At 52.4% G+C, this 26,959-nt stretch overlaps 1 protein-coding gene across 2 annotated transcripts in view; it reads right to left on the reverse strand.

Annotated features, from left to right (window-relative positions):
* The window catches only part of ZZEF1 (zinc finger ZZ-type and EF-hand domain containing 1), a 1,433,434-nt gene that overhangs the window by 43,046 nt on the left and 1,363,429 nt on the right, over positions 1–26,959 (reverse strand). For both annotated transcript variants that reach the window (XM_085649580.1, XM_085649579.1), the window contains one exon: positions 20,727–20,798. In XM_085649580.1, the coding sequence (XP_085505706.1) occupies positions 20,727–20,798 (72 nt within the window). The remainder of the gene's footprint in view (positions 1–20,726; positions 20,799–26,959) is intronic.

Here is a 26,959-nt window from a genome sequence, read left to right on the forward strand (position 1 = left end):
CTAGGTCAAGAGGTTTGTCTTCCCTCGAGTGTGCTAAGAATGAAGGGCACCATATAAAGTGCAAGGAAAATACCCCCAGCTAAGGAGTAGCTTGCACTTAACAAGACCAGGGAGGAGGGCGGAGCAAGGAGAAACCCCATGCACAAAGCACACAATGAAATGTCCCATATAAGGGGTACCAAGTGCTAGAAACATAAGGAGGGGTGCAAGTAGGGCATACCGACGAAGTACCCTGGAGGACAGCGAACAAGGAAACCAACCCAATACACCAAATGGAACATGGGTAGGAAAAGCAAAAGAGCACCTTGCGTCGACAGATGTGGAAGCCAAAGTGCAATACCACAATATGTGCCCCAATAATAGGGATCATAACAAGCCATTGGCAGTTCAGGAAGCAAAAAAAAAATACTAGCAAGACGCAGGAGTACTGCACGGGTGCAACTCATAGAAAAGCAAACAGGCCAATGGCACCATTCTAAAACGGCTCACATGTACAAGGTGACCATTCCCCGGACAAGCTTAGTACAGGGAAAAAACAGTAGCCGGAGATCTTGGAAGTAGGGCTTCAAGATTCGGTTCCACCCCAACTATCCTGAAAACGGTGTAAAACAGAGTTAGCCTGAGTGCCAAACAGATGTTAACCATTGAAAGGCATGTCTACCAAGGCGGATTAAACAGCCTCTGAAAAGACGGAGGTGTGTAGCTAGGCACGCTGGTGAAGAGCAACCGAAAGAGCCATGGCTCGCCTAACTAAATCTGTGGTAGCCGTGTCACAGCGAATCAGCAATTTAGCCACCTGACAGCCATCTTGGAGCAGCTGAGTAAGAGTGTCCCGGGTGTCATCCGGGATGGAGGGGAGAAGGCACGAGACCGAATCACACAACATGTGAGAAAAACAACCCAGAACACAACTGGTAGTAAGGGACCGCAAAGCAGCAGAAAAGAGTAACTAGACCCTTAAACTCCCTGCCTGGAGGAACGTTAGGCAGGGCATCGATGTCAGGGGAAGCTGTAGCAGCCTAAACCACAAAGCTGCGCAGAGTAGTCTGTCAGAAAAGGCAGATCAGGTCTCCAAGGGCATGGCGGTGCTTATGAGAGGCTTTTGAAACAGGTTTAGCCCAGGAGCCCAACAAAATATAAAAAAGAGCTTCACTGAAAGGGATCACAAGCTCAGCCCCTACCTGGCCCTGATGTAGCACCCCAATTAGGGGATCAACGGCCACCTCCACAGAAGGGAGCTGCAGCTCCAGAACCACAGCAACCCTTCTCAGAAGCTTAGCAAACGCAGAGCTAGCCTCAATAGCGAGTTTACGAGGAGAAAACAAGCCAGAGAAAGGCAAAAAGTCATGGCCACTAGTCTCACCAAGGTCAGACACCCAGTGCAACTCCGGAAGAGGTTGAGTAGTTTCACTCATGTCATCACGTGTGCGACCTGGCATCCAGCCTTTTCACCAGTTGACACGAAAAAAGCTTAGATCAGACATCCAGAAGGGTGTCAGTCAGGACTTCATTAAATAGTAAAATGGGTCCAGAAGAAGTCTGTCCAGGTTTCAAAACTTCTGTCAATACATTTGTTTTGACTTTCATAGTAGGAAGTTGTAAATCCAATATTTCTGCTAACTATCTCATTACCACTGTAAAGGAGGCACTCTCTTTGATATATTGCCTGGGGGAGGATACAACCCAGTGTCTGGGATAGTTTCCAACCTACTGGCATCCTTCAAGTCCATAAACAAATTGTCATCATTATAGTTTGGGGGAATATAGTTCCCTCATATTTACTGTCATTTTCAAAAGCTGATTGACCCTGACCAAAGTTGGAATTGAAAAGCTGACGGAGCACTGGGCTGCAGCTTTGACACAAAGGCATGGTTCTGTCTGAATCATACTGAACTGGGACCTGGTGCACTGGTACGATTTCAGGATGCAACCTTTGTCGACTAGTTTGGCTTAGAGTACTAGGTCAGGGTCTTCCTCTGGTGCTGGCTTCATTAGAGTAAGCATCAATGTCAAAGTGTGGATTTTGGTGCCAGGTTCGAAGTCAGCTCTGGCATCGGAGCGAAACCCGCAACAGGTTTAGGAGGCACAGACAGCAGTGAGGGTGGACCTGCCAGCAGTAACCCGACTGGAGGCCTCCGCAGATTTTCAGAAAAAAATTGTAAACTGAAGATGAAAAAAGTTGAGGACCAGATCTGCAGAAAGAAATTAACAGAAGCTTGAATGCAAGGGTGGTGCTTATGTGTGGCTCCATTGTCACTTCCAAGGTGGAAATAAGTCAATTCTGAGCCTCATGGCACCACCTACCCTTGTTTGGAAGCATATGGTATAAATCTTCTGGATCCGCTCTGGTGCCTGGGGATATTCTTTAAGTGAGAAATCTGTGATCAAAAATATCCATCAGAAAAGCAATATTCACAAAGTTGTTTTATTACCCCACAGAACATTTGGATTATTATATTTGCATTTGAGTTGGAAAATATGAAAAGTTTGAACAAAACATGAGAAACTAGATTTTGAGGGAGTTAATGTGAAGAACACTGGCCAAATTGTAATTAAATAATTACCTCGGGCTAGTGTGAGATAATACCATTTGAAGTTCTGAAATGAATGAGCTAATGAGTCAACAGCTAGATTGCTGAGGGGATAGACTGGAGTGAATGAGCGCATGTATAAAGTAGTGCTTAGACACAATCACAGATAGGTGGGGTAGGCACTATCAAAGTGGCACATACAGACGGGAACAGACGTACAAGTTACTTACCTTCGGTAACGATGTATCTGGTAGAGATGATTCTAGTCGCAGATTCCTTAACGTAGAATTATCCCCAGGCGTGAGACCTGAACTGGAAAACTTTCTTTGCCCCAGCATCCCTGCGCCAAGGGGGGACGGTACCACGCGACTCCCACCCGGACGTCGTCCGCGGGCGTGGTGTCAGCGAGGTCACATAAGCCCCACCCCGGTGCGCTGACATCAGTTTTCTTCTGAGAAGGATTAGTTACTTACCTGTAATCCTAGTTCTCATCCAGGGGTATACTCATCAAAGTCATAATCTATGAATAATCCCCGCCCATGTGCGGGATCCCGGAGCATATAGAAAATACATATATATACATATATATATACATATGTGAAAACATATAAATGCAGCCTAATAATGTTCAAAACATGGCAATGCTGTAAATTACATATTTTTGCATAGTAGTGCCCCCGTAACCCGTAAGGAAAAAAGGAAGCATCAGGCAAATTATAACACAGCACTGCTTTATTGCAATAAAGCAACATGTAATTGTAGGCATTCGCCAGTAGGCTGCAGTAGAGTATCAAGAAACCAAGAAAACTGACACCCTGCCTTTAAGGCATTAGAGTAGGGGGACCGTGCCTTTAAGGCCTGCCTGTGACCCCCTGCTCCCATGATGCACTACAGGTGGCAGTTGGGCCAGTTTTTTTTGGCGGTGCCTCCGCACCTGCGTAGATCTGCCTTCCATACATCACTTATTTAAAGAGAAAACATTGCTCGTCCGGGGAGGTGGGTGGGTCGCTTATGACTTTGATGAGTATACCCCTGGATGAGAACTAGGATTACAGGTAAGTAACTAATCCTTCTCATCCAGGGGATACTCATCAATAGTCATTATCTATGAATAGAGTAGCAAGCCCATACCCAAAGTCTCGCGGACGAGCAAAAAACAGTTAAAAAACAAACAGCAAAACACATTTTGCATTTACAGTTATGCAAACAGGTTCCTCAGAGAAGCCTGCCCCACCTGGGCGTCGGCCTGCGCGTCTGAATCTAGGCAGTAATGGCGCGTAAAAGTATGGACTGAGCGCCATGTAGCCGCTTTACAGATCTCAGACATGGGAACGTTGCGAAGGAGTGCTACAGTAGAAGCTTTCCCTCGAGTAGAGTGTGCTCTAGGTTTACCCTGTAGAACTTTGTGGGACAGTTGGTAAGCCAAAGCTATACAAGAGACAATCCATCTAGAGATAGACCTCTTGGCCGCAGCCAGCCCGGTATTAGTGGGCCCATAGTTAACAAAGAGCCTGTCTGACTTTCTAAGAGTAAGGGTCTTAGCTAGATAGAATTTCAAAACCCTCCGGAGGTCAAGAGAGTGTAGAGCTCTCTCCGGGGGAGTGGTCGGCTGAGGAAAGAAGGTGGGCAACATGATCACCTGATTAATATGGAAGTCCGAAACCACCTTGGGCAGGAAGCTCGGATGAGTACGGAGCACCACCCTATTAGCATGAATCACAGTGTAAGGTTCTTTGCAGCAGAGGACCTGAATTTCACTAACCCTACGGGCCGAAGTGATGGCTACTAAGAAGGCAGCCTTCCAGGTCAGTTGTTGCAAGGAGGCCTTATGAATCGGCTCAAAAGGAGCTCCCATCAGCTTAGAGAGAACGATGTTAAGTTCCCAGGAAGGGGAAGGAGACCTCACAGGTGGGTAAACTTTCTTAAGCCCTTCTAAGAAATCCTTTACCACTGGCATCTGAAAGAATGAGGTCTGGGTAGGAGACTTCTTATAGGCTGTAATAGCAGCTAAGTGTACTGTGATGGAAGAGTATTTTAACCCAGACTTCGCCAAGTACAGTAAGTAGGGGAGAATAACCTGTTCTTGACCTCGGATCGGATCAAGGGTGTTATCTCTACACCAGAAGCAGAATCTTTTCCATTTAAAGCTATACGACTTCCTCGTGGAGGGCCTCTTTGCCTCCCGAAGAATGCTCATACAGTCCGGTGGAAGATCTAGATGTCCGTACTGGATGAATTCAGGAGCCATGCCGTCAAGCGGAGGGAGGGGAGATTGGGGTGGAACACTCTCCCCTTGTCCTTGGTCAGCAAGTTCGGCAGGCATGGCAACCTCCTCTGTGGTACCTCCGACAGCTGGAGTAGATCTGGGTACCACCACTGCCGGGGCCACTCCGGTGCTATTAGGATCATCCGAGTTCTGGCCGTGTAGAACTTCTGAATCACAGCCGGGATGAGAGGGAGAGGAGGAAAAGCGTAAAGCAATGTCCTCGACCAGCTGATCAAAAACACGTTCCCCTGCGACCCCCGTTGAGGGAACCTGGAGGCGAAGACGGGGCATTTTTTGTTGTCCGCGTCTGCGAACAGATCGATGTCCGGTATGCCCCACAAGCGGAAGATGTCTTGAGCGACGTCTTCGTTGAGCACCCAGTCGTGCGCTTCGACAAAGTCTCTGCTGAGGCCGTCCGCCTGCACGTTCAGGGTCCCTGGCAGGTGAACAGCGACGATCTTCAGGTTTCTTGCCAGAAGCCATTTCCAGATTGACTGGGCCTCCAGAGACAGGACCCGTGATCTGGTCCCTCCTTGCTTGTTCAGATAGAACATAGTTGTGGTGTTGTCCGTCTGAACCTGAACATAGTCGGTCTGCAGGGATGGGTACAGGGACTTGAGAGCGAGATGGACTGCTCGTAGCTCCAAGAAGTTGATGTGATAGCTCTGTTCGGTAGCGGACCAGAGACCTTGTACTTGAAGCCGGTCCATATGAGCCCCCCAGCCCTGCATGGAGGCGTCTGTGACCACTGTCTGTGTCGGAGGCGCCTGATAGAAAGGGACGCCGTGAAGCAGATGGGAGCGCTTCATCCACCACCGGATAGAATCTTTGGCGGCTTGATGAAGGGTAATGTGATCCTCCCAGCGGCCGGACCTCTGCGACCACTAATCCTCTAGGTCTTGTTGCAGAGGACGCATGTGCAGACGTGCGTTGGGCACGATGTAGATGCACGAGGCCATGGATCCCAGGAGAGATGACACTTGTCTGGCTGTGGGATATTCCGTGCTGAGAAGCGTGCGGCTTTTTTGCAGCATGGAGGATAACCTCTCCTCCGAAGGACACACGCTTGCGCTTGAGGAGTCTAGAGAGGCGCCCAGGTAGTGGATCCGCTGAGTTGGATTGAGGATCGACTTCCTGTAGTTGACCTGAAGGCCCAATGAGTGTAGAAGGTTTAGGCAGAACGAGAGATGACTCTGGAGTCGAGCCGGAGTGGAACTTTTTAAGAGCCAGTCGTCTAGATAGGGGTAGACGAATATCTTCCGTTTGCGGAGAAATGCAGCCACCACCGCCATGCACTTTGAGAATGTTCGTGGCGCGGACTTGAGGCCGAATGGCAGGACCTTGTATTGATAATGTTGGCGAAAGATGCGAAATCTGAGAAACTTCCGATGTTTCGCTGAGACAGGAATGTGGAAGTATGCATCCTGTAAGTCGATGGCACACATCCAGTCCCCCTGGTGTAGATGTGGGAAGATCTGGTGCAGTGCTAGCATCCTGAATTTTTCTCTTCTGAGAAATCTGTTGAGTAAGCGGAGATCGAGGATGGGTCTGTAGTCCCCGATCGCTCCTCTTTTCTGAACAAGAAAGTACCGGGAATACACTCCCTGATTTCTCTGCCTGTTTGGAACTTCCTCTATGGCGTTTTTGGAGAGGAGAGTGGCAACTTCGTCCTTTAAAAGCTTGTTTTGGCTGGGAGGGAGTGGCTGTTTCCGTGGGGGTACCTGCGGAGGGGGAGATTTGAACCTCAGCAAATAGCCACGCTCTACAATACTCAGCACCCATCTGTCGTTTGTATTTGCATTCCACTCTGCCAGGTGAACGGTGATACTTCCTCCTACCGGAGTGGCGAACGAGCGCGGAGGAAGTAAGTCTTCACTGTTTGGGAGGTTGCTTGTTAGAGGACTGCTGCTGTTTAGCATTTCCTCTTCCTCTGCCCCGGCCCCTTTGCTGAAACTGGGACCTCTGTTGGTTTTGAGAGGACCATTGGGGCGTTTGAACGCGCTGGTGAAAAGCACGTTTGTCGCCCTGGCGAAAGCGCTTGCGGAACTCTTTGCGCTTTTCCAGTCCCACAGCCTTTACGGTGTCCAATTCCGTTTTCATCTTGCTCATTTGGTCGTCCGCATGAGCTCCAAATAGCGATGACCCATTAAACGGCAGGTTAAGAATTCTTTTCTGCGCATCTGGTTTGAGGCCCGTTAATCTGAGCCAGGCCGAACGGCGGGAGCAGATGCCATGGGAGTAGCCATGCGCGGCTAGGTCTGATGCATCCGCAGCTGCGCTTATTACTTGGTTGGCCACCAGTCCGCCTTCTTGGAGGATCTCCATGAAGTCCTGCCTGTCCTCCCTAGGCAATTTCTCCACGAACCTGGCCAGGGAATCCCATAGGGAGCGATCATACCTCCCCAGCAGGGCTGAAGCGCTAGCGACCTTCATGTGCGAGGCAGAGGTGTTGCACATTCTCCTGCCGTAGGAGTCCATCAGTTTGCTGTCCTTCTCAGGGGGGACAGAAGCAGATACTGAGGCTGAGTGAGACTTCATGGCCGCCGCCACGATCACAGAATCCGCTGGCGGGTCCGCCCTCATTAATAAAGGGTCCTCGGTCGGAGCCTTGTACTTCTTTGCTATTCTCGAAGGAACCGAGCCCGCTGTAGCCGGTGTAAGGAACGTGGCCATAGCTGGTTCCAACAATCCTGGCACCAACAGGAGCAGAGGTCTGGGAGCTGACCGATGGTGTAAAGTGTCAAAGATCACAGAAGCGGGTGCCTGAGGGACGTGCAGTGCGATGTTCAACTTCTGCGCCCCTCTACCCAGGACGTCCGAGAAAGTTATAATGTCATCCACCAGAGACACTCGCGATGGAGGCGTGGATGAAAAAGTAGGAGAGTAGTCCCGGACTGAGGATCTTGTGGATGAAGTCCCAGTGGACGACCTGGTGCGTCGCCTCCTGTGGGAGCGTTCACTATGTTGAGCCTTTGACCCTGATCTGCGCTTGGACGGAGATCTTGGACGTTTTGGCGCGGTGCGACGGTCCCTGGAACGAGACCGGCGTGGTGAAATTGGCCTTGGATCCCTCGGAGGTGATTTACTCCTGCGCGGTGGGGAATACCTGCGGGAGTAGTCCGATCCCGGACTCCGACATGAGCCAGCGCCCACATCTCGTAACCAGCGCGGTGACAGTCCGAACCGCTCTGGAGCCTCGGGTGATCCTTCCGGAGATATTTGCACGATGTGCAGTCCCGGAGATGATGACTGTTCTCCTGGGGACCTCTCCCCGGGCGCTCTAGTTTTCGCCCTCGACGTCGAATCCCTTGACGTTGACGACGTCTGCGTCACCATCGGCAAGTGTGAGGTATGCCGTTCTGGTCTCGACGGCGGTCTCGACGCCGATCGCGGAGACCTCGACGTCGATCTCCTCTTCTCTGGCACCTGACGTCGGCTAGATGACCTCGACGTCGGCCGTGTCTTTGACGTCGACCTCTCTCGACGTCGACTGGGCGACTTCGACGTCGACCTCTCTCGACGTCGACTGGGCGACTTCGACGTCGACCTCTTTCGACGTCGACTGGGCGACTTCGACGTCGACCTCTCTCGACGTCGACTGGGGGACTTCGACGTCGACCTCTCTCGACGTCGACGTGGTGATCTTGACGTCGATCTTCCTCTCGACGTCGACCTTCTATGTCGCCGAGTGGTGGTAACCATCGACGGCGACCGGCCCACTCGCGGCGGAATGTACGTCGCCGCATCTCTCGACGTCGACCCCCTCGAGGGTGGCGGAGAGTGTCTCGACGTTGACGGAAGCCTCGACGTCGACGGAGACAGTCCAGATGTCACCGGACTAGCAGCCTTCGAGCCCGAAGGACCGCCTCTCGACGCAGACTTACTTTTGCGCGGTGGAGACTCTTGATGGTGGGATGAATCCCTCGACGCCGAAGTTCTCTGCCTTTTCGGCGGCATCCTCGACGTCGACAGCGAACCTCTTGGACTCCTGGTCTTTTTGGAGCCCGGGGAGCTGGTATGTCGCCGTTTCTGTACTTGCGTAGCTGAAGAAGGTGGTCTTGATGAGGAATGCTCGCCTTCATGACGGCTTCGTTCCTTCTCCAGTCTTGCATGCAGTTTAATGCGCTCTCTGTCCTTCAGAGTGCGCTTTGAGAACTTCTGGCAGTGGGGACACTGGTCAGGATCGTGTTTTGATGGTAAACACACAATACACACCGAGTGTGGATCCGCCAGTGCCATTTTATTGCCACAAGAAGGGCATTTCCTAAATAAAGGAGACATTCTGACTGGAAAAAATTGGAAAATTCACTGGAAACCAGCAGAATTAGCCCTTAAAAGCCAGAAAACGTCGAAAAAAGCTTGAAAAAGCTGTAATTCAAAATTTCAGTCAAAAAACTGAAGAGCTCAAGCTCCAGGATCCTCACAGAAGGAGCCGGAAAAAAGAACTGGCCCAACTGCCACCTGTAGTGCATCATGGGAGCAGGGGGTCACAGGCAGGCCTTAAAGGCACGGTCCCCCTACTCTAATGCCTTAAAGGCAGGGTGTCAGTTTTCTTGGTTTCTTGATACTCTACTGCAGCCTACTGGCGAATGCCTACAATTGCATGTTGCTTTATGGCAATAAAGCAGTGCTGTGTTATAATTTGCCTGATGCTTCCTTTTTTCCTTACGGGTTACGGGGGCACTACTATGCAAAAATATGTAATTTACAGCATTGCCATGTTTTGAACATTATTAGGCTGCATTTATATGTTTTCACATATGTATATATATATGTATATATATGTATTTTCTATATGCTCCGGGATCCCGCACATGGGCGGGGATTATTCATAGATTATAACTATTGATGAGTATCCCCTGGATGAGAACTTTTCCGCGCCACAATGCGGAGCCATCACAAACAAAACTGTGGAGAGTATGGGAACAGTGTGCGAAAAAGCCGTGAAACAGAAAAGAGAGAAACGAAAGGAGAGGAACAGCACCAATTGGAAAAGTGCCAAGCACGAAGGTACAAAAAGCCATAGCAGTGAAAGCCATAGCAGTGAAAGAGCAGAGCACCGCTCAGAGGAACACCCTTGCAAGCTAAGGTGACATCCTCCCTGGAGGCAGAAAGCGTGGGAAAAACGCCATAGCAGAAGAGAAAGATAGAGAGAGAGACTGCAATCACAACCCACAACAGTGAAGGGCAACAAGCCCGGAACAGAGGAGTAACAGCAAATCACCCCCAGACGACACCATCAAGGAGGGCCGTTGCCCCTGAAAGGAGCGAAAAGGCCAAGGTACAGGCAAAAAAAAAAACAACGTAGAGGACTGCAAAGGAATCAGAAACCCAAAGCAAGTAAAGTAGGCCCCCACACTGGAGAAAAAACCAGGGTGTAGGGATGCAGAAGCACACAGGAACCAACCGACCATGTATCATAAGGGAAGGGGTGGAACAATCAAACAGAACGAAGCATCCTGTCCAGAAGGAAGCGAAGCGAACACCCACAGAAGACAAGCCACCCGAAGGGAGGCAAGGGCAGAAAACCAAACTGAAGGTCCTCGCAGAAAGGGGAGGAAGGGCGGGCCGTGAAGGAATCTGTGGCTAGAATCGTCTCTACCAGATACATCGTTACTGATAGAGACTACTAGCCGCAGATTCCTTAACGTAGACTAGATACCCTAGTCATAGTTTAGTACAGAAAGAACGGGGTTTTACATATAAAGGAAGAAATGGTGTTCAGCAGGTTAACGTCAATGTGTCTCTAATTCCCCCCAAAATTAGTACGGTGCTAAACTGGGAAGGGGAAACCCTCATAACCCCTTAGTTTGCGCAGGGAAACCCTACCACATGATATACACCAGCAAAACCCGTGCACACATACAATATTATAACAGGCAAAGTCGATGCGTAAAAACAGATTGAGCAAAATCTAACGGAGATGTCTTAGTCTTTTTGAATAGGTTGTTAACAAAGCAGCCAGCCAACACGTGTTACATCAGAGAGACAATGGTCTCTGAATCTTCAGGGCTGTTGGCTCTAATACAAACTCAGTGTGATCCCTGAACCGGTGATAATTCCAACCCGGTAGGGCATTAGTCAGTCAGTGCCGAAGACTCGGTTATACTAAACAATGAAAACTGTCAGGTGTAGGCCAAAAAGGCACGAACACGAAGTCAAAGATAACTCCAAGGTGGCAACACTTAAGTCAGTAACCAGGTAAATAGTCGAAAAGACAACAGCGGTCTTAAATAACCGAGAATGCCGCTGTAAATAATCACGCCAGTACAATCAAAAACAGGGACGGGATCCTCCCATGTATTGTAGTCCTAATGAACAAGTTACTTACCTTCGGTAACGATATATCTGTAAGAAACATTAGTTAGTTAGATTCCTCACCTTAGAATATCCCCAGGCGTCAGGCTGGATCCGGAAAGATTTTTCGTCAGCAATACCCTTTGCGTTTCGCTAGGAGTCGTCTGCGGCTCCGCGTCCGTCGTCGGCGTCGTGCGCCGGAATGACGTCGGAGTACTTAGACGCCGCCCTTGCGCGCTGACGTCGGTTCTTGTACATAGCTTTCCGCGCCAGGAACGCAGAGCCATGCAAGAGACCGACACTGGTGCCAAAAAAGTCTAGGGCCCTGAAAAGGATAACCTTAACCCTAGATGTCGGTTCGCAGAATGGGGGGGATGGGTGGGTCGGTGAGGAATCTAACTAACTAATGTTTCTTACAGATATATCGTTACCGAAGGTAAGTAACTTGTTCATCTGAAAGAAACACGTAAGTTTGATTCCTCACCTTAGAATAGATACCCCAGCAATACCAACCCCGGTGGTGGGTCTGCGAACCAAGATCACACCAGAAAGTCCTGGAGAACAGAACGGCCAAAGAAGCCATCTCTCCGGACTTGGCTGTCCAGGCAATAATGCTTGCCAAACGTGTGCAGCGAGGCCCACGTTGCTGCCTGACAGATGTCCTGCAAGGGGACTCCCCGACCCAGGGCAGTTGTCGCCGCTGTGTCCCGAGTGGAATGGGCCCTCAGCCTTACAGGAGGTTCCTTTTTAGCCAAGGAATAACAAGCTTTGATACACAATACGACCCACCGAGAGATGGTTCGCTTGTGTACCGCCCTCACCTTCTTAGCACCCACGTAGCCCACAAAGAGCTGGTCATCCACCCGGAACTGCTTGGTGTGGTCCAAATAAAATGACAGCGCCCATTTTGGGTCCAGACGGTGGAGCCTCTCTTCCTCTTACGAAGGATGCGGAGGCGAAAAGAAGGTGGGCAACATGACAGACTGCCCGATGTGGAAGGCAGTCACCACCTTAGGAAGAAAGGAAGGACGAGTCCGGAGAACAACTTTGTCCGGATGTACAGAAAGAAAAGGAGGCTTAGAAGATAGAGCCTGGAGCTCACTCACCCTTCTAGCAGAGGTGATGGCAACCAGGAAAGCAGTCTTAAGAGTGAGAAGACGAAGGGGACAATTATGAAGTGGCTCAAAGGGAGAGCACATCAGATATGTCAATGCCAGGTTCAAATCCCACTGAGGCATTACGAAAGGGACAGGAGGAAACATGTGAGTAATGCCCTTGAAGAAGCGAGAAACAACAGGGGATTTGAAAAGAGAAGGCTGATCAGGAAGCCGTAAGAAAGCAGAGATAGCTGAAAGAAAACCTTTAAGAGTGCCCAGAGCAGAGCCCTGCTGGGCCATGGAAAGAAGAAAGAGGAGAACCTCAGAAAGAGGGGCGGAAAGGGGATCCACAGCCTTTGCTGTGCACCATGCTACAAATTTGTTCCACCTGCAGGCGTATACCGATTTTGTGGAGGGACGCCTGGCTGCCAGAATCACATCGCAGACTTCAGGAGGCAAGTCAAATGGCATCAACTGTCGCCACTCAATCTCCACGCATGGAGGTGTAGACTGGACAGGTTCGGGTGGAGGACCGTCCCCTGCTGCTGCGACAGAAGGTCCTCCCGAAGAGGCAGTCGTATCGGGGGATCGATCGTCAGACTGAGTAGCTTGGGATACCAGTACCTTCGTGCCCAATCCGGAGCCACCAATATGACTTGGGCCCGGTCGCGCCTGATCTTGTTCAGCACTCTGGGCAGAAGTGGTATAGGCGGAAAGGCGTACAACAGACCGCAACTCCACTCGCGACGAAAGGCGTCCCCGAGCGAGTGCCGCCTTGGAAACTCCAACGCGCAGAATTGCTGACATTGCGCGTTCTCTTCGGTGGCGAATAGATCTAACCAAGGCTCTCCCCACTGCCGAAAGAGGCCTTGCGCCACGTCCGAGTTGAGACGCCATTCGTGATCCATCATGCACCGGCGGCTGAGTTCGTCTGCTCTGGCGTTCAGAGAGCCCGCCAGATGTTGAACCACCAGGGTGATGCCCTGATGTTCCAGCCATGTCCAGAGGCGCAGAGCCTCCTGACAAAGGGTCCACGACCCCACCCCACCCTGTTTGTTGCAATACCACATGGCGGTGTTGTTGTCCGTGAACACCTGCACTACACGTCCCCGGACAACGGGAAGGAATGCCTTCAGTGCAAGTCGGATCGCTCTCAGCTCCAAAAGGTTGATATGGAGCCGAGACTCCGCCGGAGACCAGAGTCCTCTGATCTCCGCCTCTCCCATGTGGCCCCCCCATCCCAGGAGGGACGCATCCGTCACTACTACGTGCTCCGGTTGGGGTAGGGAGAGGGATCTGCCCCTGACCCAATCGCGGTCCGTGAGCCACAACTGCAACTGTCTTGCAGTGCCCTCCGAGATCAAGACATGGTCGGACAGGTTGCCCCGATGCTGGGCCCACTGAAACTTCAGGTCCCACTGCAGAGCCCGCATTCGCCACCTGGCGTGATGCACTAACAGGATGCAGGAGGCCATCAGCCCCAGAAGCCGCAGCACCAACCTGACCGAAACCCGGGATAGAGGCCGAAAGATGGGAAGCAGAGCATGAATATCCCGGACTCGCTGTTCCGGAGGATAAGCCTGGAACTGCGCCGAGTCCAGAACTGCCCCGATAAAGAGGAGCGTTTGGGAGGGACTCAGATGCGACTTCGGCACATTGATGGAGAACCCCAGCAAATGCAGGAGGTCGGCCATAGTCTGGAGGTGGGAGACGACTTGCTGGGGCGAGCCCGCCTTCAACAACCAGTCGTCGAGATAGGGGAAGACTGGAACCCCTGATCTGCGCAGATGAGCAGCGACCACCGCCATCACTTTCGTGAACACCCGAGGGGCACTGGTGAGTCCGAAGGGGAGCACGGTAAACTGAAAATGCTCCTGACCCACCGTGAACCGCAGGTAACGCCGGTGGGCCGGCAGGACGGGGATGTGGAAATGAGCATCCTGCAAGTCCAACGCAACCATCCAGTCTCCAGGGTCTAGGGCAGCCAGAACCTGAGCTAAGGTGAGCATCTTGAACCTCTCCTTCCGGAGGAAGGCGTTGACGCTCCTGAGGTCAAAGATAGGGCGTAGACCCCCTTTGCCCTTCTTGGGAACCAGAAAGTAGTGGGAATAACAACCACGGCCTACTTCTGGTCCAGGAACGCGCTCGACGGCCCCTTTGGCCAAGAGGGCCGCAACTTCCTCCTGTAGAAGATTCAAGTGATCCCCTGACATGTGGTGGCACTGCGGTGGCATGGCTGGAGGGGTCGTCTCGAAGGGGAGTGAATAGCCCCCTCGGACAATTTGCAGCACCCACCTGTCCGAAGTGATGGAACGCCAGTGGAGCAGCTGATGGGGAACTCTGCCTCCCACTGGCGTGGAATGGGCCTGAAAGCGCGGACTAGGAGGGCTTTGAGGCGGATGCTGCTGGGGTGGATGTGGATGGACCGGCATGTTGTCCCCCTGTACCGGACTAGGAGGGCTTTGAGGCGGATGCTGCTGGGGTGGACGTGGATGGACCGGCATGTTGTCCCCCTGTAACCGCCTCGGCGGAATCCACGTCCGCGTGGAGGTCGGTTCTGAGGCCTGTGACTAGGCGGACATGAGGGGGCGCCCCTTCCTTGGCCACGAAAGGGGCGAAAAGTGGAAGTTTGTGGATGCAGGGCCGAGAGACCCAAGGACTTGGCCGTAGCCCTGGAGTCCTTAAAGCGCTCCAGCGCACTGTCCGCTTTGTCGCCAAAGAGGCGACTGCCATCAAAGGGCATGTCCATGAGGGTGCTCTGGACATCCCCGGAAAAAGTCGTGGACCGCAGCCAGCCGTGACGACGAAGCGCCACTGTGGACGACATTGCCCTGCCTAGCGAGTCCGTCGTGTCCAAACCACATCGGATGGCATACCGCGCTGCATCCCGCCCCTCGGCCAGAGCCTGGGCAAGCCGCGTCCGGACACAGGGGCAGCACGTCCTCCACCGTATCCCACAGAGAGTGGGAGTAACGGTCCAAGAGACAAGCGGTGTTAATAGACCGCAGCCCTAAACTAAGGGAGGAGAACAGCTTTTTACCAAACTGCTCCAGTCTCTTGGATTCCCGATCCGGGGGAGCAGACGGGAAGGAGGTCTGGGAAGTAGAGGCCTGGATAACCAGGCTCTGAGGCGTGGGGTGTTGGGACAGGAAACTGGGGTCGCCCGGTGCAGGGCGGTGGCGCCGGGCCACGTTCCGGTCCACAGGAGGTACTGTGAAGGGCTTGGACCAGGTGCCCTTCAGAACGTCCATCAGTGCTTCGCTAAACGGCAGCAGAGGCTCCGAGGAGCTTGCTGACGGTTGGAGCACTTCAATGAGGAGGTTAGTCCTCACGGCCACAGTAGGGAGCTCCAGCCCAAGGGCTTCGGCCGCCTTACGCAACGCCACAGAAAAGGTAGCACCTTCCTCCGAAGTCACAGTCGGAGGAGAGATGAAGCCAGTGTCAGGGGAGGTGTCAAGGCCACTGGCATCCCCCGGCTCATCTGCCCAGTCCTGTGAAAACTGACCCTGGTGGGTCAGAGGGTCATCAGACCCCTCCCAGTCGCCACCGTCATCCGATTCCTGGTAAACAGGTGGAATGATCGGAGCCGGGCGGAAGATGAAATGGCCACCCATCGGCGTTGGATACGCCGTCGTCTGGAAATGGCGCCGGGGGTGGCACTGATGTCGGCACCGGCGGAGGAGGGGTCGTGAGGTCGACCGGCACCAACTGAGATCCAGGCCTGGATCCCGCGGGGACCTGCGCCGTCGGGACCGAAGTAGACGGCGCCGGGGCCGGAGCCGCCGGCTCGCTAGGCCTCCCAGTCGAGCCCGCGGGGGCCAAAGGCGTGCCGCCAGGCATCGACGGCAGAGCTAGGCCCATCATGGCCGAGAGGAAGGCACTGATCAACGCCCGAGTCGCGTCAGTCCCAGGGACCGGCGGGTATGGGGACGGACGCGGCTCCTGCGGCTCTGACGGAGCCGCGGGGTGGTACCACCCGGACCCTCGACCGAGTCGCGTGACCGGCGAGGGGAGTCCGAAGAGCGATGTCGTCTCTTGGACTTCTTACTATGTTTCGACTTACCCGAAGACTTGGAACCCGACGAGCGGTGATGATGGCTACGGCTCCACGACCGGTCCCTCGACCTCCTTCTCGACCGGGACCGTGAACGGCACGGAGCCGAGTGTCGGAGCTCGAGAAGCTTGCGGGACCGCTCCCGCCTAGCCTTTGAGGTCAAGGCCTGGCAGTCGAGGCACGACTCCGCATCGTGGTCGGCCCTAAGGCAGTAAAGGCACCGGCAGTGGTGGTCCGTTACCGACATCAGTCGGTGACAGGAGTCACAGGCTTTGAAACCAGGCATCCTACCTGCACCAGTATCGAGTCGACGAGAGTAGACAAAAGAGTCCAAAAAGTTTAGTCAAAAAGTGACTAAAAGGGTAAGCTCTTCCCGGATCGGCGCTGTCTGGCGCGGAAAAAAGAAAAACTGACGTCCGCGCACGAGGGCGGCTTTTAAGTACTCCGATGACGTCATTCCGGCGCACGACGCTGACGACGGACGCGAAGCCGCATACGACGCCTAGCGACGCGCAAAGGGTTTTGCTGAAAAATCTTTCCGGATCCAGCCTGACGCCTGGGGATATTCTAAGGTGAGGAATCTAACTAACGTGTTTCTTTCAGATAAAAGTTAACTTGGTGGTAACAGCGTCAATCTATGTCAGACACGTGTGTTGTGTCTATGAGACCCACTTCCGTAAGATGGAATCGAACGTCCTGGCGGCTCCACTGCAATCCTGGGGTGATACCCTAGCCATATCCAGACGGGAGCAGGGCCTGCGAGAACCTCCCCAGTAGGAAGAAACACAGAGCCCCAGCAGGGGACGTGTTATGGGGACAAGAATGGCAGCCCAGCCTCTACCAAGCAGGAGTAAGCAAGAACAATGCGAAGGGAAGACTAGGAGACCCCAAGCCCATCCATGGTACAACTGCCACAAACCCTCGGAGGGACAGACAGCCGCAGAGGAGCACCCAGGAGGAAAAGTACCACCCCAACTCCAGAGAAAAGAGGTAGAACCGGAGGCAGAGCCCGCCGTAGGAAAACACACAGCGATAGAGGACAGCTGAAAGGCATCAACCGCAAAGAAGCAGACCAGGCACGAACGGCCCCACAGCCAAGAAGCGCAGGCGTAAGAAGAAAGGCACAGGTGCGCAAAGCCCCAGCAGAACAAGAGGCAGGGGCACAAGGGAACACACTAAGGGCCACGGCGGTGGACCAGAACGAGCAGGCGTGCGCAGCTGACAGTACCATGGAGCAGTGCACCCAGAACAAGCCAGGCGCAAGCCGAGGGCAGAGGCCAGGGAAATCCAGAACAATCCCCAAAGGAGGATCGTTCAATAGAGACACACCAACCCACGAAGAGAAGAGGGAGCAGCCAGAAGAGAAAGAGGAGAGACACGGAGGACGGACCCAAGCCGTCAACCAGAACACAGGAAAGCCAGGAGAAACCTAGCGACCCTGGAACACCAGACAGAGGACCAGGCCGAGACGCCGGACAGGAAGGTGGGAACGTCACAACAAGACACCGTAGACAGCATGCCAGACTGGTCAAGCGATGTAGCGAACACTGAGAATAACAGAACCTGGAGCAGCGCAAACCGCGCCCAGACACGACAAAAGAGACCGCACCAGCAGTATACAGTGATGCCAGGAGAGGCAGGGAACCCAAAAGAAAGGGCGACCATACCTTCCCAGCACAGTACAGAGCTATGCAATAGCTACAAGTACCCCACATAGGGTATGATACGTCCCAAGAAAACATGGGAACACCTCTTAGGCAAAAATCCCGCAGAAGAGGACAAGAACATAAAGGATCGGCAGATAGAACCACAGACAGTTTGCCAATCAGCCAAACAGAAAACATACAAGCCAAGTTTATGGAGGGGAGGAGGACGGAGCCCCGCAAGGAGCTGCTGAATGGCGGCATTCGCCTGGGTATTAAACAAAAGCACCCCATCAAAGGGCAGGTCAACCAGACGTTCCCTAACATTCTCAGGGAATACGCTATCCCTCAACCAAGCATTGCGACAGAGAGCTACTGAACTTGCTTTAGTGCGGCCGAGAGCATCAGAAACATCCAGGGCCGAGCGAAGAATAAAGGCGGCCAACTTCCGGCCCTCCATCACATGGCAGCGCAGACACCTTCTTGAGAGGCACAAGTCAGAAGGGACTCCACGGAATCTCACAAGCTGGAAGTAGCCCTGGCCAGCACACAAAGCGTGTTGAGCGCTCGCAAAGCAGCACTAGAGGAAGCGAAGATGTTACGCCCCCATGCATCCAACCACCGGGCCTCCCGTGACGGAGGAAACAACACCAAATTTAAGGAAGGAAAAGCAGTCTGCAGAAGAGGGCCCTGGGTAGAAGGGTGGAAAGAAAGGCAGACTGGATTGTGCGGAGCAGGACGGTGGAGCAGCGACTGGTGCACCAGATCCCCCGTGGCAGGACGCACCCAGGCCTTAGAAGAGAATTATGGAGCGAAGCTTCGAATGGAAGAAGCAGCTCCTGTCCACCAGAGCCCTGATGGTGAACCTCAAGCAAATGGTCCGTAGGGAATGGGGTGGCGGGGTCGCCCATGTGCAAAATGCCAGCGGCGTGAAAATGGCCTGGGCAAAGGCTGCACCCGCCTCCGTAGGGCGGCGCGGGGGGAGAGAAATTCCTTCGTGGGTGACGGCTGTAAACTAAGCCGGCCATCCCAGAGTCCAGCTGGAGGAAGAAATGGCCAGCCCCGGAATGGTGGAAGATTCACGGACGAGTGGGGGACCTGAGGTGCCTCTGGGGAAGGATGTGGCCACGGGGACGGCGAAGAGCCCTCCCTGGAAGACGCCGGGGAAAAAGCCACGATGCGGCGTCCCGTCTGCGGGGAAGAAGAGACAAAAAGGTGACGAACCTCCGGAGAGGAGGGGGCCTCTGGAGACGAGTCGACAACCCGACGCCGGCACGGCTCTGTGGAGTCCGCCACAGGCGCCTGCGTGACATCGACCGGCGCCGGAGGGGACGCCGAGACGACCTCCACCACCACTTGCGCCCTAGGAGAATGTGGCGGGGCAGGTGCCGGGTTGGTGAAAGAAGGTGCCGACTTGACCTTCGACGAAGCAGCCACCTGCGTGGAAAGTCGAGAGGGACCCGGGGACGCGCCCCGGCCCCTAGCCAGCACCCGCGGCGCCGAGAGGGCGAACAGCCATCGGCACCTGAGCAGCGTCGGCTCGGCCTCTGGCAAGGCCTCCGCCTGCCCAGATGACCTAGAAGGACTCTGGGACGAGCCGCGAGTCCCGGCGATCTCCCGCGACACCACAGGGACCCCCTCGGGGGTTTGCGGCGAGGCAGAGGTGCCGTGGGCCGAAGAGGGGAACCCTGTAGGGCTGCACCCCAACAACACCACACCTCCAAGACCTGAAGCAGAACCCGTCGGCGCAGGTGCCGGAGGCGACTCCGCGGAAGGTCCCGCACCTGGCAAGGGATCCGCGGACGTCCCAGGAAGAGGAGGTGGGGCCAAGGAAGCCTGCAGAGACGCAGCATAGACCTCCATTTGGGCCCTGGTTGCCCCGATGCTGTGAAACGGCAGGTAGGGTGGTGCCGAATGAGGCCGAATGTAACGCGGAGAACCAGTGCCCTCCGCAGAGCGGGGACCAGGCCCCGGGGACAAGCTATAAGACTTACCGACAGGCGAGCGACGCCCTAGGGGCCTCGGTGACGGGCAACACCTATCTGGACAAGCGGGCCAAAAGGAGTTTCATCCGGCACTCCCGCCGGGACTTAGGCTTCAGCTGCTGGCATGCGTTGCAGTCCGTGGAATCATGGTGCTCGCCCAAACACCACATGCAAATAGGATGAGGGTCCGTCGCTGACATCTGACGCGCGCAGGACGAGCACATCTTAAAGTCCGAAGGCATTCGCACACTGTCCCACAGTGCAATGAAAAGAAGGCCTGAAAACAGGTCAGGGACACGATCCGGATCCGCGTTGCACACGGAAAAGAAGGAACTGATGTCAGCGCGCCAGGGTGGGGCTTATGTGACCTCTCGCTGACGACACACCCGCAGACGACGTCAGGGCGGAGTTGCGTGGTACAGCCCCCCCGGCACGCAGGGATGCTGGGGCAAAGAAAGTTTCCCGGGTCCGGTCTCACGCCTGGGGATAATTCTACGTTAAGGAACCTTCGGCTAGTAGTCTCTATCAGATACTCAGTGCACAAAATATGAGCAGGTTGAGGCAAATGTAGAGAGATGAGGAACAGACATCCGGGGTCAGAGACCTACAAGAGAGCAGACATCAGGTGTCCTATAAGGCATTATCTTTTCTGTATTATAATATTGTGATGACAGGACAACACATTGGGAGATAAGTAGTGCACCCCACAGACTGTAAATTTGAGTCGCAACTTGCAATGTTTCAAATACAAAGAATCTGCAGAAGACATCAGACTTATTCGAAAAATCACAAGGTAGAGTTACCCTCTCAGAACTCAATTCTACCCAAGTTGCTTACAGTACCAGTCCATTACCTGCATTGTGTAGTTGCGAATGTGGTCTTCTGTAGTTAAGGCAAGCAGGTAGTCTTGTAAGCATCCAAGCTCCTGCAGGCAGTTGGAATAAAAAGGAAGCTTGATTAGGTTAAACATGCTGACCACTAAATACTAGCATTTACTACTTATTTCAATGAAACTTTGCATTCTATTGATTTTGCTCTTCTACCCTTCACATCAGCTTAGACTTAAAGAACGAGCTACTTACCTTCGGTAACGATGCATCTGGTAGAGACCTAGTCTAGCCGCAGATTCCTTAACTTAGAATATCCCCAGGCATCAGACTGGATCCGGAAAACTTTCCGCAGCAGCACCTCTGTGCGCCGGGGGTGGTGCCGTACGGCTCCGCCCTGACGTCGTCCACGGACGTGACATCAGCAGAGCCATATATGCCCCTCCCGGTGCGCTGTCAGTTTTCAACGGAGAAACATTTCCGCGCCGCAACACGGAGCCACCACCAACAAACTGTTTGAATATGGGAACAGTGTGCGAAAATTATGAAAAGACATGGACTGAAGAAAAACAGCACCATAAAGAAAAGTGGCAGGCACTGTATAGTGAAAACTAGTAAAGGGAAAGAGCAGAGCACCGTTCTGTGAAGCAACCCCGCAAAAGTGAAGGCAACCACCCTGGGAGGTAATTGAAGATGTAAACAACATCATGGCAGACGACAGAAAATCCGCAATCCTTAATGTATAACCGTGAAGGACAACAAGTCCGGAACATAGGAGCAGGACAATTTACCACAAGACGTCACCAGAAAGAGACGTTGTATCCCCAATAAGAGATTCAAAAAATGTGGCAGAGCCAATAGACTTCAAACCAATGGAGCACAGGGGTGGTAAGAGACACCAAGGCGATAAAGAAGTGGAGAGTGGGGGGTGGGAAAAACACAAATAGTACCCACACTGTACAATCCAGGGCATAGGGTTGGAAAGGATACATGACACATGAGCATACCGTCCAATTACTAAAATGGGCAGAGTAGAGCTATGAAAGCAGAATGAAGCATTCTGTATGGGAGTGAAATGAAAGCGTCACCCTGCTGAAGGATCAAGCCACCTGGAGGGAGGCAGGCGTAGAAAGCCCAACCTGAAAAGGTCCTCGCAGAACGGGGAGGACGGGTGGGCGTTAAGGAATCTGCGGCTAGACTATGTCTCTACCAGATACATCGTTACCGATGATAAGTAACTCGTTCATCTGATAGAGACGTCTAGCCGTAGATTCCTTAACATAGAATAGATACCAAAGCCATACCCATAGAGGAGGCGGGTCTGCGACTGAACCCCACCAAGTTCGAAAGAGAACTTGGCCGTCAATTATGTGACTAAAACAATGCCGTCAATCATGTGACGATGCACAGTGGGGACAGTAATGTCAGCGCAGCTAAGTCCTAGACCATGAAGCTCTGAAGAGAGCAGAGAACAATGGAAGGCAAAGGTACCACAAGCCGACAAGAACAGCACGAAAAACCCCTTTGTGTATAACGGGTTGAGAGAGGGAAAGCCCAGTGCCAGAATGCGCGTGCTGGAGCAAGAGCTCACAACTTCGAAAAGGGAAGATGAACTAAGCCTAGGGCCCGAGGGATCCGCAGGATCCGAAGTGTCGACAGAAAGCAAAAGCGATGACCGGTCGACCAAGCAAAACAGTGGAAAAAACACTGTTGAACCTGCACCTGCAAGATACAGGGGGCAACAGAGGCAAAAAGCGGACACCTGCCCAGCAAGTGCCAGTATGGAACAAGAAAACGCATCCTAGATATGTTGGAGTGAAAAGGAATCTAATGACACCGCCAGAAGTGGAACTGGACCTAGGGTTTGAGAGATCCATCAGATGTAATGTTTCGCCTGTAAGCAAAACCTAGAGAGATGGCAACCGGTATGACAGATAGCGCATACCGGCCCAGTATGTAGAATAGCGGAAGAAGCACTGTTCAAGCTGCATCAGCTAGACACATTTGACAACATTGGTAGGCGACCAATCCATGGCCAGAAGGCCGGTAGTAAAACAGAAGACACGCCAAGACATAGGCTGTCTGTTACAACCAGCGAAAGGGCCAATGGCACACAGCCTAGCGTCAAAGTAGGAGCAACACTGTAAGATATCAAAGCATACCGGAAGGCACCTAAGCACAAGAAGAAAGGAAAGGCCTCCTGCAGGGCAGCATGAGCATCTCAGATGCTCGCGACATCAAGAGGGCAACGGCCCAAAAGGGGAACCAGCCAGTCAGGCACCACATAGAGGTGGTGGCACAAGCAGACCGGGTCAGTGACCACGGACACGCATGAAGGAAAGAGCAACATCCTCCTCTTGCTCGGGAGGAACCACGGTTCCCTGCAAGCTAGAGGCACGACAGTGAAAACAGTCAGGATCAATGTAAGTGCCCCAGACCACAAGAAGCAAGTATTCAGAAGAAATATGCCCCATGAAAGATCACAGTATGATCAAAGCAGAAGTGTGGAAACACCTGTGCGGGGCAGCAGGGAATGTGGAAAAAAACAGTGTAGGAGAAGTGGTGAGAAAAGAGGCCACATACAAGATAGCTATAAATGCTAAGCTAGTACCTTGGAAGGCAAGCACAATAAGGGCAGCGCGCCCAAGTTTGTACTAATAGTACTAAGCATTGCCGCACAGCGGCGGACACAGTGTGAGCCGTAAAAGCAAGGACAGAAGCACTACAGACAAGCGGGACCAAAGACACCCGAAGTGCGACAGAGCGATGCTAACAATAGGATCGCAGGAGAAAAGACAGGGACAGACTCCCCGAATGATGTCCGCGAGGAATACTCCATAGGAGCGTACTAAGGCAAAGGCAGTTGCCTAGCACCAGCATATACCCCACATATCAACCCCTGATAAGGGGATCCTCTTGGGCAAAACACCCAGTCAGAGGACTGAACAGAAGATTAAACCAGCCATACGGCTGAAATCTAACAAATCAGAAAAGGCTGAACAGCCGTGGACAGCAATCGGGGAACCTACTATACACGTTTGTGATAGAGGTGTAGTAAAATAACACAGAGAACCGTGCAAAAGTTATGGGAGACCGCCGAATCCGCGTGGAAATCAAAAAGGTCCACACCATTAAACGGTAGATCTCTGAGGGCATCCCGAACACTATCTGGGAAACGACTGTCGTGCAGCCACGCATGCCACAGATCGAGCAAGAGCTCATCCCACAGAGTCAGTGGCATCAAGGGAAGAACGGAGCGAAAATTGCACCATTCCCCTGCCATCAAGCGGAAGCAACTGTGACCGCGGCTCCTCTGGAATAGAAGGGAGAAGGGTCTCGACCAAGTCCCAAAGGGTCGAGCATGAACACGCAAACACACACGCAGTATTCAATGCGCGGATACCTGCACTGGTAGAGGCAAAAAGTTGGCGAGCACACGCGTCCAGCCACCTAGACTCCCTAGTGGGAGGTAATAATGGCAAAACGGAGGAAGACTGCAAGTTAAAGGCCGCCTGAACAACGAGTCCCTGAGCCGTAGGGTGAGTGGACAGGCAGGGTGGATCACCCGGAGCAGGACGGTGCCTACGAGCAATAGCCCGATCAACAGGGTCACCAGAAGAGGGCCTTGCCCATGTGCCACACAAAATGTCAAATAAAGAGCCGCCACATGGCAGCAAAGGCTCCACCTCAATAGGCCCCATAGGGAGCAGATCCATTAAGGGATCAGACAGCAGGGGGACCACAGCCGTCAGCATGCCGGGAGGGGCATATGTGGCTCCGCTGACGTCAAGTCCGTACTTACGATTCAGCTAGTTTGATCAAAATGAACAGTCTGACTGCTTCAAACTCATTGAATCACGAGGGTGTGGGCATAGGTAGAGAAACAAATAACACATCTGTGAATGTTGCGCCAAACCAATCTGAACACCTGAGAACAGTTCATCGAAATGGGGATGAGCTTGTAAACTCAAAACTGCTATGCTCAATTCAGTATGGTAAAAATGATTGTTTACTTCAAAGCATACTTAGTCCTACCATTAACATACTGAAACTAGATGGAGCCATGCCCAGTAAAACGTTTAACTGTGACACATGAATATGTTCAGGTTCTTTAAGAATCGCCTATATAAGACAGGGAATAATCACAACATTTTGAGAGTTGGTAAATGCTTTGTAAATCTAAGAGATGAATTAGATGGATGTGTAACTGAACCCTTTCTCTTTGTGGGAAAGACTCCCAACCAGTAAATAATATCTACACAGCACCTATGGTATAAATACACTCACCTATAACATGAACTTTCTTCTGGCTCAACCAATTTGAGACACTCAACAACGAGGATTAAAAAGCAGGACCACATGTACTCTAAAGCCATAGCCACAATCGAGAAACAACTGAAATGGACAAATCCTTAATTTTCTAAAGGGTGAAAGATGACCAGTGGACGGCTGCCCCAATGCCCTGTTTGTCATTGTGAATAGGCACCAAAGCAACTGAGACCTGCCCTGGTCTTTCTTGCCACATGATGTAAATTCTGCAGAGAAAGGAGTATTGTGGCAGTTGTTACCTAACATAGTCTTCCTTGCCCCCACAGTATAAATGCTGCAGGGGCAATGAGGACCTCAATATCCTGGGTACCTTGGCATATGGCAAAGGAGCAAGGGTGGATGACACCAATTTAGGAATTTTAACTAATATGAGTATGTTCCCAAGAACTTCCTTTTAGCACTTCTCATGTGTGAGAAGTTGGCCTGATATATGATGTCACTAGTTCTAGTGTACACCTTGTATCAGTCCAAACAACCCTTATGATGATTGATTGTAAAGTCAACCTTATAGACCAGCTATCCTAGTGGTAGCATGACCAAGAGCAGTCTTAGGCTAAACTCTGTATGGCATGTGAAGCCAGCTGTTATACCATTTGCAATCCCTTGAATACCAAATGAAAGGACACCACAACAGATATATAAAAAAATATAATGTATTTATTCTAGTCAAAATACCCTCAGCACTCTTTATGAGATTCGAGGTAAGTACAACACAGTCTTATTTAAGCATACATAAGTCACACAGGTAAGTAATACAGTTAGGCCCTAGGGGCCACGCAAACCATATACTAAGTAAGTGGTATAAGGACCACTGTCACGAACACAGGTTAGGCCTAGGCCATCGCTGGGGCTACACTATCCTACCAGTTGTTAGGCAGTGGGAGGCCCACGGGATTCAGGTGCAGAGTGGAAACACTCACGCGTAATGCGTTAAAGTCGATAGAAATAGTAATGTTTAGAATTAAAGAGTTTTAGGACACTTCGGAAAGAGCTAGGAGTTAGAGACTTGGAAACTAGACCCTAGGATAGTCAATACCCTTGTGAGCACCGGAGTACTCAAGTTACCTAGCCCACGGGCTGCGGGTGCATAGGTGTGAACTTGCATCGGGTTTCGTCGCCGACTCCTATGGATGCCTGAAGTAAAGGTGCTGACAGGCAGTCAGTAAAGAGTGTCCGGTGGATTCCAAGGATGGAATCGAGAAGGAGGATACCTGCAAGCAGAGGGGACAGAGTCTAGGTCACCAGCCAGGAGCCGGGAAGGAACCAGGAAGGAACCAGGCGATGTCGTGAAGATGCAGGTGAAGAGGTGAGGCATGTCGCAGCAGCCACGGGTACCAGGAGGCGTCGAGGACGACCAGAACCAGGAGGCGAGCTGTCCCACGAGGGCTCTTGCTGTTGGCGGCATCGATGTCGAGTTCGGACTCAACAAGCCTTGGTAAGCGCAACCCACACAGGATGAAGGATTCGCTTCTGTTGCAGACCAGGAAGGCCTGAGGTGCTTCTCTTTCACAGGGAAGCAAGGGCCAGTCTGGAGGAGCCAAACCAGCGGTGGAAAGTTAAGGGTTTGTCGTCACAAAGGTCACTAGCCAACGGGCAAGCAACCGGACAGACGCATCTAGCAGGAAAATGCAGAAGGGCCCCACGCAGAACTCGTGGAGTGTGGAGGGCTGATCTTCGGTGCAGATGGTGCTCGGGGTTGGGCAGTGGGAGGCCCACGGGATTCAGGTGCAGAGTGGAAACACTCACGCGTAATGCGTTAAAGTCGATAGAAATAGTAATGCTTAGAATTAAAGAGTTTTAGGACACTTCGGAAAGAGCTAGGAGTTAGAGACTTGGAAACTAGACCCTAGGATAGTCAATACCCTTGTGAGCACCAAGCAACCGGACAGACGCGTCGAGCAGGAAAATGCAGAAGGGCCCCACGCAGAAC

The sequence above is a fragment of the Triturus cristatus genome, chromosome 3_2 (genome assembly GCF_964204655.1).
Source record: "Triturus cristatus chromosome 3_2, aTriCri1.1, whole genome shotgun sequence".
NCBI lineage: Eukaryota > Metazoa > Chordata > Amphibia > Caudata > Salamandridae > Triturus > Triturus cristatus.